Raw genomic sequence first — 13237 nt, forward strand, 5'->3', positions numbered from 1 at the left:
TTCCAGAAACCCCTAGACAAAGCTGGATGTCAGAATAAATACATGCAAAATATTCACTGTGTCAATCACTTTAAATAAAATATAAATCAAAGTAATGAAAGAGCTCTGTAATGCAGTTACCAGTTCCGAGCATAGACTTTTAGAACCTAAAGCTATCGCTCATGTTTGATAATTTAAACGCTTGCTTATTGTGAATATATTCTAGGTAAATAATAGGAACAGAATAAGAGATTTATTAAGGCAAGAAGTGTGTACGAGAGAGAGTACAGCGATATGCTGCAAGCAATTTGTTTGAAATGTTAATAAAAAGATAATTATTTCCATGGGCTGCTGCCTGTCAAATGACTTCTAATCTGAGCATGATGAGAAATAAAGCCATAAATAATTAGACTGAAAACAGAAAAATAATTAGCCTGGAGCATGTATATATGTTTTTCTTCTAAACCATGACACCCTTACATAAAATATATATGAAATATATCCACAATGAAATTTAAATATATAAACACAGATTCAATTCTTGTTGCTCGAAGAGCATTGTTCTATGAAAACAGAAAGAGTTGATTTCTCAAAATCCATGCTATCCCATTTGGATAAGGAACAAACATCTAAAACAATCCAGCGCTCACATGCTTCCCAGCTTTGGGAAATCAATGGGGCCGCCAAATGAGTGAGAGGGGCCTTGCTAGACCCGCTAGAAAGCTTGATTGAGTGATCACTGGAGTCATCAGGAGGTGAGTGCCTTAAACTTCTGCAGTTGGACAAGAACTGGAGCTCGGGTGCCGGGAGTCATCTAAAACTGCAAAGAAAAGAAAAATAAAGACATTTAACTAAAAAGCCACAATTACTTCCACAAGCTTTGTCACAAACACTAGTGTTGATGTACAGACATCTTGCTTGCTCCTGGATATGAATTAAAGAGACTTTCGTTAGTTTTGTCAGGATTTTATTTTTATCAGTTCTCAGTAAGGTAGTTTTTTTTAATGCATTACGCAATATTTAGAAACACATTTAGTGGGAATTATTTACCATATATTCTGGTGTTAGCACAAACTGATAACTTGGAATCCCTCTTATAAATAAGCATATTTGTTCTTTGGAATGCAATTATGGGGTGTTTTTTCCCTTGGTTGTCTGATATATTAATATATTTTTAAATAAGTATATTTCAGATTGCCCATAATAAGGCAGCCATTACTTTGTGTCTAATGAAACACAATAGGCGGAGTCTTTTTTGTAACTGCTATGATTCCATGGTGAATTTACAACACCTCCACTCAGGAAATACCAATGTATATAAACTGTGGCATATAAATCATATAATGTATAGATTTTATTATCATTACATGTTCTGTATAGGACTTGGGGTTAATCTCGCCCAAGAAGCCTTAATATAGACTTTGAATGTTGCAGAGTTTGTTAAGGGCCCTGTTTGTGTTTGCCTTCATTGGCATGATATCCTGAATCTGTTTGACTACCCCCTGCAACCGGCATAGTTATAACTCAGAACTGTATGTACAGGAGATACACTTAAACTATAATTATTAACAGTCAAAAAACACTAACTTCTTTTTTTTTCACAAATTCATACATCCCCAGGTATAAGAAAAATACGAAACATTTCCTCTACCAAGAATAAGAAACTGAGAGAGTGGTTATGTAAACCTAGTCTTCTCTGTCCCGAGACTAAACAGGTTTTCTGGCTGGGTGATAGACGTAGTTCATTGGTTAATTGCATGTCAATTAGAGATATCCTAAAACGCTTATGGGATTACAGGTTTCAATTTTTTTTTTTACTATTCCTCAACAGAAGAATCAAATAATGTAAAACAACATGGTTAATGGAATTTCTACGCTTCACTTTCAACTATTCCAGTACAGCTTCTATAATAAGACCCGCTCAAGATGATTTGGCTCAGCAACGCGCTGAAATGTGGATACCCTAGATGTCCAAGAGGGGAATCATATAGGAATAGAAAGCTGAATCTAACTTGCATTTTGGATTTCCCTGTTTCAATATTTTTGTTACATATATTCAAAGTTCCCCTATGGAGCTGTCATCTTTTTTTAGAAGATGTATAAATATAATAAGGCTTTTCTATGTCTGATATAGCTGTATAAGTATGTATGTGGAATTATTATTATTTTCTTCTAGACGGGTTAAAGGTCCTGGACAACGAGAAATGCTAAGGGTGCTACAAGCTTAGCAATACACTGCTGGCCCCTCCGGCATTTCTGGTTTTAAGGTGAACACCTAAACAGATTAAGGGGAAAGGCCTGTAATTTGTTGCAAGAGGAGAAACTGCTGTGTAATTTTGCAGATCACTATGTCAAAGCACTTAGTACAGGCGCTTGCATGCTTTCTATGATCTTCTCTGACATAGCTATCAAACCAAAATCAGTCTACCTGCAGGCAGGTAATAAAACGAAAGACACAAGCTACCTGTTGGAGGCTTCATGAGGTACAATAAAAAGATAACTGGTATTTAAAAAGTAGGCAGAGCTTAAAGGGAGTGTCTATGACAGACATTAAAAAACTGTGGAGAACGCGGAACCTTTAAAAGTAGCCCTTGCTTGAGACAGAAGTACGAGATAAACCGACAGGTCTATGGAACACTCAACTACTATGAGCCTTAGTGAGTCAGAATTCTCAGAGGATGAGCAAGAACTGGGAGAGGAGCAGAATGATGACTGCAGACAGTCTCCGGACAAACTCCAGAGTAGAGAAAGTGGTAGTGAATTGGATGATGCCAAACCCAGGAAAAGGACCAGACCTGTTAGGTCCAAAGCTAGAAGGGTAGCAGCCAACGTGAGAGAGAGAAAAAGAATTCTGGACTACAACCAAGCCTTCAATGCACTGAGGCTGACACTAAAGCATGACCTGAGTGGCAAGAGGTTGTCCAAGATTGCTACCTTAAAGAGGGCAATCAATAGGATATCTACTCTCTCTATGTTTCTCCACTCAAGCTCTCAACAGAAATGGTCCTGCAGCCACAGTGAGTGCCACCTTCAATATGATGGGCACAGACAATCCGAGATTAAGGACAGCTGCCCTCAGCCTCCTTTTTTGATGTCAGAACAAATCCATCAAGTTGCGCCACCCATTTCTCCCTATGAAGAAACCAACCATTTCCAGCCGAACCATTCTCCAAATTACTCCAGGCTTTCACCAGAGACTTCTTATTTCCAATGCCAGTATGGGACCCCAGCAGAAGACAATAAAATCCCAAATTGTCCGTACTACATGCATGGGAGTTACAGCATTGGCATCAGAGGAGCTTGCTATCAGAATCGCGTGGACAGTCTTGAGGAATCATATGGTGGACACTTTAAGTCATGGCAGTTTGGTTCTCTGCAAGGACCATCTTACCAGCATTCTCTGCCCATGCACTAACATTACCCCTGTGATATCCGAGAAGAGTTTAATGTGAGTTTGGCAAAGGACTTCTAGGATCTATATGCATTTAACATCACATCCAAGTTAATGTAAAAAGTATGTCTTTGTAAAACTTTATAAAATATGCTGTGTAGCTGTGAACAGTTAGAGCTCAGGGGTAAGAATACTGTATATGACTAATCCCAGACATTGAAGGTATGCCACCAATGCAACTAGTGACAAGAGTAACCATGTTTTTGCTATTTAATTAATCACTTGTCATTTCCAAACACTTATTTTATTACAATTAACCTTTTTGTATATGAAACACCTATGCAAGACAACTTCATAATTCCTTCGAATGACTGATAGATTTGGTGTGTTGAAAGATGGTGGAGCCTCTGATTAGCAGGGATTCAATGAACGCTTTGGAGTTTATTCACTAAAGCTGGCAATGAAGATGCGTCTTCTAATCACTGACTTCCTTATACATTATTACAGCCTAGTGAGCTTGACTGACCCTGCATAACGCATAGTTGAATAAGTGAGATTTATTGAAAGTCACTGATAACTGATAAAATTATGTATTATGCAGTCAGCTCAGTCCCTCTTGCAACCTCACCAGGATTGGCCCTTCATAACCATAAAGAATTAATGAACTGAAACCATAATACTCCTCCCAATTCTCCCCTTAGTGAATAAAACCCTTAGATAATTTGACAGATGTATTGAACTTAACCGAATCTCGACTTTGTGTTAAATGTTTTCTCTGGTTTAATTTCCTGCCTCCGTATTACTGACATTTAGGTACTGTGACATAGTGTGTGTGTCCAGATTAAATATATACCTGAGAAATACATTTATATTGGATGTACAAAATCTGTCTGGCTGAATGTGATGCAATTTTATGTACAGCTACAGTGAGTTGTTCATTAAAGAGCTATCCATACTGGAAGTTTACCGGTTATCAAATTGTCTAAGCATTCATGCTTCAAGAATTACACTTGCATTGTCAACATCTTACAATTATTATTCAGTTTATGCCATGGCTAGCATAGAGGCAATCATAGCAATTGTAAGAATAAGAATACCATGTGTACAATTATTTCTTATACGCCATTAATGATTTTAACCTCTTTTATTGCTCTTGGACAGAAGTACAGAAATAACATTTGTTCATTAATTAAAATAAACCAAATTTAAAAAATGTAAAATGTAAAAATGATTTTGTAATTTTAAAATAAAGATTTTTATGTTCTTTAAACACTGTACTCTGAATTATTCTAAATCTGGAAACACTTAGAAAGTTTGCATTTTCTAGCAGCCACCTGGCTATTACTGTAAATATGCACACATACAGGTGTAAAGAGCTGGCCTAGCCACGGCACATATGGGGCAGTAGCCCAATAGTAGATAAAACTGAAAAAAGTCACATCTCAACTCAGTACAGTTTAATTGTAGGAAAAACTAGAGAAGTCATCATTAAGGGTAAGAACATTGTGTAGCGAGAGCTATCACCTGGCCGAATACTGAATTATGGATGATGTTAACTAGATGTGCTTCTGAGAAGGTGGCAATTGTGTCTACCATATGCATTTATCTGGTAAAGTATGATGCCTTGTCATGTTGGGGCAACTATTTCTTTGGAACCTCTTGTACACCAGCAGAAGATCACAAGTAATCAAGCTTGTTGAGAAGAAATATGATACCTGCGTTGTTACGATGAGAATGGGGTCCAACACAACAACATTATATCAAAACATTGAGCCAGTATAGTGATGTTTACCTCATGCTTGGCTACAAAAATACTTTTAGACTACACAGCTAAACATCTGCTTGGGATTTAACATTAGGGTTGCCATCTTTGCCATTTTTCCCCAGACATGCTTAAATGTTACATGTTGCTGACAGTACATGTAAAGTGCTGGTCAGCAGTATGTTTCATCCATATGCTCACACAATGGAATTAATTAATTAATCATGATGGCTTATATGAGTTCCCCTCTATGATTAATGTAATTGCTTCCTCTAAGGTCTAAGCATATGGATAATGCATACTGCTGACCAATGCACTACCATCAGAAGGTCCTAAAATATAAGTCTGAGTGAAGAGAACAAGGTGGCATCGCTGGTCTAGGATGTGAGATAGTGTTTCTGCACAAATGACCACCTGCCTTCTGTAGAACTTTTATGAGATTATGTCTTATTAAAGAAGCCCACTAGGGAAAGATCCAGAGCGTCTGTCAGTAAGAAAACATTCTACCCCCGCCATTTAAAAAAAACGCTCTGCATCTTTCCCTAGTGGGCATCCTTAATAAGACATAATGTCTTAAATGTTCTACAGAAGGCGGGTGGTCATCTGTGCAGAAACAAAGTCATCATTGCTTCCCTGTGGCTTTGTTATCACATACCATTATATAGCATCAAATATATCATTCCCGAAAGGATAGTATGTGAGATAGCCCAGACATAAAACAGGCCCATGTAGGTGAACATCAGATGTAAATAGCGACATCATTTTGGAAATTACAAATACCCTTAAGCCAATGGCTCTAGATTGTTAATAAGCGTAGCCAAAATAGTGTGTGGTAAAAATAAACATAGAATAGCGCTTTAAATTTCAACGTGTAAATGAAACACTAAATTTAATTTTAACAATTAAATGATAAATTATAAATGTCCGGCTGACTTGTGCGGTTTCTTTTTTGTATTACTATTAAGCAATATCTTCTTTAATGCAAAGTATCACAAATAAGCTTGATACAGAACTATATATATATATATATATATATATATATATATATATTAAACTAATAATGTATATTGTTAATTGTTTCATACTCTTGCTTTGCTTTAATTGTAGTTTCAGAAAAAAATGAAATTAGGCATAGTAACACAGACTGTCACCAAAAAATTAATAAAAAGATACATTAAACCAGTAAAGCACAAAAAAGACTCTGTATTGTTATAACTTTTATTGCCCCATAGTATGTTTTATAGTAAAAAAAAAATCGGACCCCACATTTCCTACCTCCTGGGGAGAGGATGGCCTCCCTCCTCCTGAATGTGTTCTGGCTTCACGGTTTTTAAAGTATTACGAAAAGTGATTTGGTGCCATGTTTTAAAAGCAGTCTTACCACCATAGCAACCACCATAGCAACTGCTGATAAGCCCATTCATTTGGTTGTAATGCCATCACTTTTCAACCTCAGAATCATAGATAACCTCAAAGAGTTTAAATACAGTTAGTTTAAGTATTTTATGAGAATTATCTCAAAAACCGCCAAAGATATCATCACAACACGTAGGCACTTTGTAATGCTTTACCAATTAATGACCTTTTTTAGAAAACAAAAATTTAAATGTGTCTTTTTAAAGAAAAAAAAAATCTGGAAAAAGTCTATTTAACTTTGACACCATATTTTAACGAGTATTCATCAATCTTCATCCAGTGATGACCCACAAGCTATCTCTCTGAGTCACACCTTGTTCAGATAAGTCACCCAAGGATATGAAGGTGAGCAAGTCTTATGCTCCAGTCATTACCTCCAGGGACTATGCAATTATCACACAAGATAAGGCAATACTTTTGCCCATAACCCTTTCACTGCTTGTACTTGCTGTGGGGTGTATCTTCCTGGAACTTAATGGCTGGCCAGAGGGCTTGATTCAAAGCAAAGAATAACCTATTTCTGTCTCAAAGGAAAAACCGATATCAGGTCCGCCCTTCTAGACAGTGGTGGAGACAGAATTCTTGAGTAGCTTTGGAATGAAAGGAATGGAGTCCATTCTCAAAGACGAACCTGAAAAGCGTTAGAGCTCCATGGAGGAGTCATATATTATAGTCAATACATCTGCGTAGGGTTTAAAGGAGACAAGACCTTGCACCACAAGAAAGATCATCTAAAATAGCCTGCGTCAGGTTTGGCAACATATAGAAAGATTAGGGTTGCCAAATTCAAAAAGGAAAAAGTTGCCTCAGCATGGCATATTAGTCACAGTGTCCCAGCTGCATGTTTCGCAGCCGGGCACAGACTGGCCATCTGAAAAAACAAGCAAATCCCCGGTGAGCCAGTGCCAGATGGTGCGGGTCACTTACTATTGATGCCACCCCTTTGTATCATTTATCAGCCACTGGACTTAAAGCACAAGGGCCGGTTTACCTGCCCAGTCCAGCCCTGATCACAGCTTTGGTGCCGTGCACTGCCGTACACTTTTAAAAGTGCAAAAGGGGGAAAAGTGAATCTTAAAAGTGATATTCAGATTCACTGGCTATGCTCCAAATGTCCTGTCCTTTTGATTGAAGAGTGTATCCTTTAGTATAAGACTAGTCTGTTTAAGAGTTTTAGCCTACTAATTGTAGAAGTCTGGCCCTGGCGGTGTTTCTCTGATTAAAAGAAATGTGCCTGATATTGGAGAGTTGCATGGCAATCAGGTCTGAGATTAGTGTGATGTGCGCTTAGCTAACGCTCGGACCGTGACTGTGATACTAGATCACGTGTACTTCTACATCCGTAAGCTTGATATAACGATAGTATAAATTTAATGGAAATGTAGAACATTTATCTTGCTTTATTTTAACCATGCACTCCATATGTTTTTGCCAAAGCAAATGTCAAATACTTTAAGTCTGTATTCAATCACATTGAAATAAGGCACTTTAAAAATACATTCCTGGTAAACATTTAATTTCCTTCAAGCTGCTGAATCATTGAATCCCTGCATTTTGAGCTGAAACTGCTTAAAAAGAAAAAAAAAGTTATTCAGCAATGAAAACTATTCCAATGATAATGCAAAGTCAAAGAAAACGCTTTTATTCATGTTCAAAGATTCAAAAATTAGTTTATAAAATATTTTATTATTTACATTTCTAATCACTTACCCACTTAAGGTCTACATTTGTAACATTTTAAGGTGGCACTGTATTTAACACAGAAAAGCTTTTGTGTTACGAATGTCACAAGTCCTGGTTCTAGTCTAAAAAATAAAGCCCCAATGTACCAGATCCCCTTACCAGAAAAAAACATTTTATGTTTAACTAACCTTGGGCAAATAAAGTATAGCCACGTCTTCTCATTGTAAAAAAACAACAATATTATCATTATGCATTAGAATTGTGCATTTACCAAATTTTAGTAAATTCGTATGAAGCCCTCAAAAAAGAGGCTAGACCCACCCCCCCACGAATTGGACGAAAACAAAGAAAAAAGCTCTAAATTTTCATTCAAAATTTGTGGTTGCACATTCACTTTCACTCTCTCGCATTCTTGTTCAGCCGACCGCTTCTGCATCTTCTTTCTTCTCCCCTCACTTCTCTCTTCCCTATTCTATCTTCAATCTTCAATCCTTAATCTACTATTTTCTTTCTTCGGCCGCATCTCTGCAGACATAACCCAGGGGGAAATATGGCGGCTCTTGCTGTTCACCTGAGGGCTACATGACAGCGCTTGCAGTCACTCGCTCCCCCCCCCCACCATTTTGGCAGAAGTTGCCTGACCAGCCAATATGGCAATCAAGCACAGGTTTGGTGGCAGAGGGGCCTAGTAAACATACCTGGAAACTCCGGGTGAAGCATCGCTTCTCCGGGTCAACACCTGAATCCTTCGGGTCGCGGGAGTGGGGTCTTGACATGCCTCGCTCTCCACCCATTTGCCCTTTAAATGGGGGAACACCCTCAACGTCAGCGGGAACGCCCCAGACGTGAGCGGGAACTTCCATAGACGTCAGCGGGACCACCAATCGTCGTCACGGGACCGCCCACCGTCGTCACAGGACAGTCCTGGCTGCCTCCCGGAAGGGTAGCCGGAGTGAAGAAGTTCTCAGGTATGCTAGTCTACCTTGGCTAGAATACGCCATAGCACTGCTCTATGTGTGTCTGACCCAAATTATACGAAACAAGTTGCCTAATCAGGTCAATGTGCGTGTAATAATATTGTGATATAAATGGCGTCCTGAGGGGAGTAGTTATCACTCCTCCAAAGACATTTGCAATGAGTGCATCCTGTATCGTCAGGAAGTATTTTATAAAAGTTCTTATACTTTCCCCCAGGAGAGGTCCTGTCTATTCACATATGCAAAGTATGATCAATGCGTATCGTTGCATTTGGAAACTGCTCATTCTCATGGCTCATGTTAATGCTGGCAAGGCGACATTCCCTTTAGTTTCACATTCACTATGCACAGCTGTCCACTAGGTGGCGCAACAATCTATGTCTATTGCTTTCACAGCCTCTCCATTCATGGCTAAAGTGAGTTTTTAAAATATTATTCCACCATTGATTACCGTGATAGACTTAGCAGTAACCTTTTCATAAAGATGTTATAAAATGCCCTCACAAATTCACCATCGCCACCTCACATTTGTACTCAGTTACCTACAACTGGCATGTGAGTTAAACAGGTAAGCAACTTTTATATAATAAATATTAAAAAAAAACACAAAAGAATTGGAGTTTCCCAATACCTCATCTTAAGTTAGGGGGTAATGAGAGCTTGTCTGCTACTAACTAGGAGTTCTATTGAACATGTACAAGAAGCATATTGAGGTTTGGTCCCTATCTTCAATAGAAACAGCTGGGGAGGAATTAAAGAGACAGAAGAACCCCAATAACGAAAGAATGTGTGCACCTTGCATGCAGTAAAATACACTGGAGTCCATACAATGAATATTTAAGAGGAAAATTGGGTTTAAGTGCTCCTTTAAATGTTTAATGTTTGCCTCAACAGAAGCTGTGAACGAGTGGCACTATAAGGTAAAAAGATTGAAGTCTTGGAAGATTGGAAAAGCTAGTAAAATTGCGCATTTAAACCCCCTTTAGATATATTTCCATGTACTTTGCACACAATGACTTGTTGACCACCCTCTGTTCAGAGAGATTCTTCCATCATGGGTGATGTTACTTTCCAGCAGCCAATATTACTCTCCACTGCCATTGTACCAACTCTGCTGTAACAGTTATGAGGATTTACTGCTATTGTAGACTCTGACATCGCCACCAGAACCTCAGCAAAAAGTGCATGTCTGTGTGGCATAGCGGGGACTGCAGGTATTTTGCCGATAGAGAGTTGGCAGTTCGTCCAAATACTATGTAGTCAAGGTGAGGAAGCTGAGTTGCCGTTGAGTTTGCAGCTGAGTTGGCAGTAATAAACTACACAACTTACTACAAACTGGAGCCAACACCATATCAACAGCATTTGATCTTTAGTGGATTGAGGCATCTATGTAGAGCATCCAAAACCTTCTTCTTTGCTAATTTATACACCCTAATGCATGCCAGGTACCCATGCCCATGGCACAGACAGGATGCCTAGGGGTTTAGTCCTGGACCCAGCCACATGGGAGAAGCGCACTTCTCGATATCGAGCTCATTACTGTTCGGCTTTAATAAATGAACCCTCCATTAAGACGTACTGGAACGTAGGTAATCAAATAGTGTTTCTTACTGTGACATTAATATAAAATTGATCAAGGCAGCCATTTCAAGGTGAATTTGCCGGCTGGAGCAGATCATGAGCTAAGCCATCAGTCTTTTCTATTCAGTTCTACTAGGCAGCCGACTCTGACATATCCTCATTAGATATTAACCTTACATGGATGGTTATCGGGAATATTTTACGACGAATTCTGACTTATGATATTCTGCTTAGTCTATGTAAGAAAATGAGACATACAGTTATTTATGGGAGAAATGTATCCTATTTTTATTTTTTTTTTACCACCGAGCACATATCTTTACCACTAATCATCTAAAAGATCTCATCAATTTAGCAAACATTGTGAACGTCCACCTTGTAGAAACTTAGCAGGGCAGTGCTGTAAAAGATCATGGTTAAAGCTTTAAGATAGAATGTTACCTGGAAATCAGTTTAATGGAAACGCCAACGCACAATAGCTTCACATGAAACATACTGACACTGTTCTTAATTTGCCTAAATAAGCATCATATATTTCCATGAGATTATGGGTATCTTGGTTTATTAAATTGTCTTTGTATATACAAGCTAAACGAGAGCGACTTATACTGCTTACCCACACCAGACGTAGAAGAAATATCTCACAATTGGGATCATAACACAGCTCAGACATTTAAGAGCCACAATTCAGCCTCTGAGAATTTGTATTACACTGCACATACATCTTTGTTTTAACTATATCCAAATGCTCATTTCCCACCAAGATACAACTTTTAATCATTACTTATCACTGAGTTTAAAACCACACATCTTTTAATATATACATCATCTAACATCAAGTGTATCAATTGTTCCATTACTGATGGTTCTTCCTCTACTCAATATAAAAAACCTTATCCAGGAAGCCCCACGCCCTATACATTTCAGATGGCTGATGTGGAAGCTTGGTCTTGCCAAGAAGCATGTCAACCACACAACTACATATGGTGGAAATGGCAAATTGCAGTCAAGTTGTCCATTCATGGTGCCTTGGATCATCTAACTGGTACTGAGCTAAATGGGGGTCGATCAGCAAGAGCATTCAGGGGGTTTCTTCACTAATAGCTTCACGTTTAGAACTTTGTCAATTTTGCCATAATTTTTTTGCTCAGTGACATGACCCCATGAAAGGCAAATGCACACTGACTTAATGTGGGGGGTTGTATAGGTAGGCAGCTATGGTTAAATGTTATTGTACATGAGTTCAATAGCTATACAGTAATACACATAGTTATAAGTGACATGAAACTATATAATTGCATGAAGAGAAATGAGAACATTTTCCAGATTTCGGTATAGTTTGATTAAAAAAAATATCAACTAATGGGTTCACCTTGATACAGGGTCATTTTAATGCAAGAAATATGGACTACTTCTACTTCTGTGACATTTTATTACACATACTACAAAAATTGGTACAGGTTTTAATTTCCCGGAAATAAATGCAAGAAACTAACTCTGGGTCATATAAGGTAAATATATCTGTCAATGGAAATATTAAAAAGCGTATTAAATTTAGATAGAAATATAGAAATGTTTGAAAGTTGTGTGGCTACAAAGAATGGACTCCTAGTAAGTTGATTGCATAATTGTGTTCATCCAAAGCATGAAGATACAATGTCGCTGTCACGTAAACAGCTCTGTAAAGAAATTGTTTTGCTAAACTTGCATCTAGTTCATATGTGGCATATTCTGGTTTATTCCGACTAAGCCTAGGGTGCTAAGACTTCTCCTTGCGCTGTTACTCAATGGGTTACAAGGGCGATCTCTCAAATCGTCACAATCGTCTGCGGGGTGAAGTGGGACATTTTGACACAATGCATAAGAAAATCTGTGCTCATTTAACGCGTTTTCTGTACAGTCCCTTTTGGTAAATGTGTGAGGAAAGTATCATTAATCTCTTTCACATCAGTGTCCCTGCTAACCCTTTGCATACAGTAACGCATCTCTAAGATGCTCTTTTCCCAGACTCTGTCCTGCACCCAGCGTTAGGCAACATACATGCAAAAAATAACCAGTAAATACCCAGCATGAGCACATTACAGGAAACGGGTTAATGTATCTTTAACGTACATTTTCTTTTTTGTTATCTCAGTACTTTGGGTGCCAAATTGCACGTTTTGTTGATTCTCCTGGCTGCAGTTTATTGTCAGTAAGATGCCGCTGTACACTATATTAATCCACAGCACATTGCAGCGTTTGAAGGAGGGTGTGAACAGCCAAGCATTCGGATATTAAGCAGATAGATTTTATAGTCTGCCGTAAAACGCATGGAGGGGGCATGAAAACTGACATTCTGTACGGTAGAAAAAAAGGCGCGTGCATCAAATGCATGTGAGGAATTATAATGATGGAGAGCAGCTCCTTAGAGATCCTGGAAATGAAACATACGGGTATTATTGATCAGTA

The 13237-nt window shown here is 38.3% G+C and overlaps 1 protein-coding gene across 1 annotated transcript; it reads left to right on the top strand.

The window, feature by feature from the left end:
* Positions 1 to 2624: 2624 nt before the first annotated feature.
* BHLHA9 (basic helix-loop-helix family member a9) lies at positions 2625 to 3620 on the top strand. Its single transcript, XM_053457398.1, has one exon. It carries the CDS (start codon positions 2627 to 2629, stop codon positions 3392 to 3394), a length of 768 nt encoding a protein of 255 aa, XP_053313373.1. The 5' UTR covers positions 2625 to 2626; the 3' UTR covers positions 3395 to 3620.
* Positions 3621 to 13237: the final 9617 nt, after the last annotated feature.

The sequence above is a fragment of the Spea bombifrons genome, chromosome 2, assembly GCF_027358695.1.
Source record: "Spea bombifrons isolate aSpeBom1 chromosome 2, aSpeBom1.2.pri, whole genome shotgun sequence".
In the NCBI taxonomy this organism is placed as follows: domain Eukaryota; kingdom Metazoa; phylum Chordata; class Amphibia; order Anura; family Pelobatidae; genus Spea; species Spea bombifrons.